At 47.2% G+C, this 943-nt stretch overlaps 1 protein-coding gene across 1 annotated transcript in view; it reads left to right on the plus strand.

Annotated features, from left to right (window-relative positions):
• Positions 1-801: 801 nt before the first annotated feature.
• The window catches only part of LOC104548508 (F-box only protein 2-like), a 2757-nt gene continuing 2615 nt past the window's right edge, over positions 802-943 (plus strand). The window contains 1 exon segment of the mRNA XM_010194541.1: positions 802-942. Coding sequence (XP_010192843.1) covers positions 802-942 — 141 coding nt within the window.

Raw genomic sequence — 943 nt, forward strand, 5'->3', positions numbered from 1 at the left:
TGACATGGGGCTCAATCTGCACACTCATCTTCCCTCAGTCCTGCAGCACCTGGCCCTAGACCTCAGGGCAGTGGGGAGCTGCTTGGAGTCAGAGCGCAGAATTAGCTCATGACGTTAAAGCACACACTTCTGACTTGATTGCTCAGGTATAAGGCCATAGAAAAAGGAATATTAAAGAGTATCAACTGAGTTATTTTCAGTTATGCTCAGACCTGTGCTTTATACAGGCTCATGGCCAAGGAGATGAAGTGCCAGCCCCTTGAGAGAAAGCCTTTCAGATATAGAACAAACCACTGCAAGTGTGGTTGGCAAGATACTTGCCACTAATATTTAGATACTGCTCTGCAGCATTTGTTAGCAGTGGCCTTCTTAAAGGCAGAACAAACACTCAGATGCCCCCCTCTGCAGAAGTTATTACTAAGAAGCTGATTTTTGCAGCAGCAGATATTTCTGGAAGGACGGATTCCAGCCTGGGAAACTGCCAAACTTGCCACAATTGCAGATGGCAACTACTTGAATTTTGTGGATAGATTTAACTAAGGGCTTCAATTAGACCATAAAATATTAATCTGCTCACATGCTTCAGAGTATTAACTTCACAGGGGTCAGGAGACCTCGAGGTTAGAAAGCAATCTATGTCCCTAAATTCATGCTCTCAGGTAACATGCTTGTTTTCCTATTTTTCTAATGCATCAGCGTTTGACATTGCTGAAGGCAGGAGACCCCATGTAGAAAGGATCACTGTGTCACCACTCCTTTCTCCCTTCTTTCTCAGGAAGCTGCATCCAGCCTGGCCCAAGGATGGAGTCCCTCCCTGAAGCAGTCCTGATCCGAATCCTGGCTTCCATACCTGCAGTGGATTTGGTGCTGGCGTGCCGCCTGGTCTGCTGCCAGTGGAAGAACCTGGTCGATGGAGCCGCGCTTTGGATCCTGAAGTGTCAGC

The sequence above is a fragment of the Mesitornis unicolor genome, unplaced genomic scaffold, assembly GCF_000695765.1.
Source record: "Mesitornis unicolor isolate BGI_N332 unplaced genomic scaffold, ASM69576v1 scaffold38291, whole genome shotgun sequence".
Lineage (NCBI taxonomy): Eukaryota > Metazoa > Chordata > Aves > Mesitornithiformes > Mesitornithidae > Mesitornis > Mesitornis unicolor.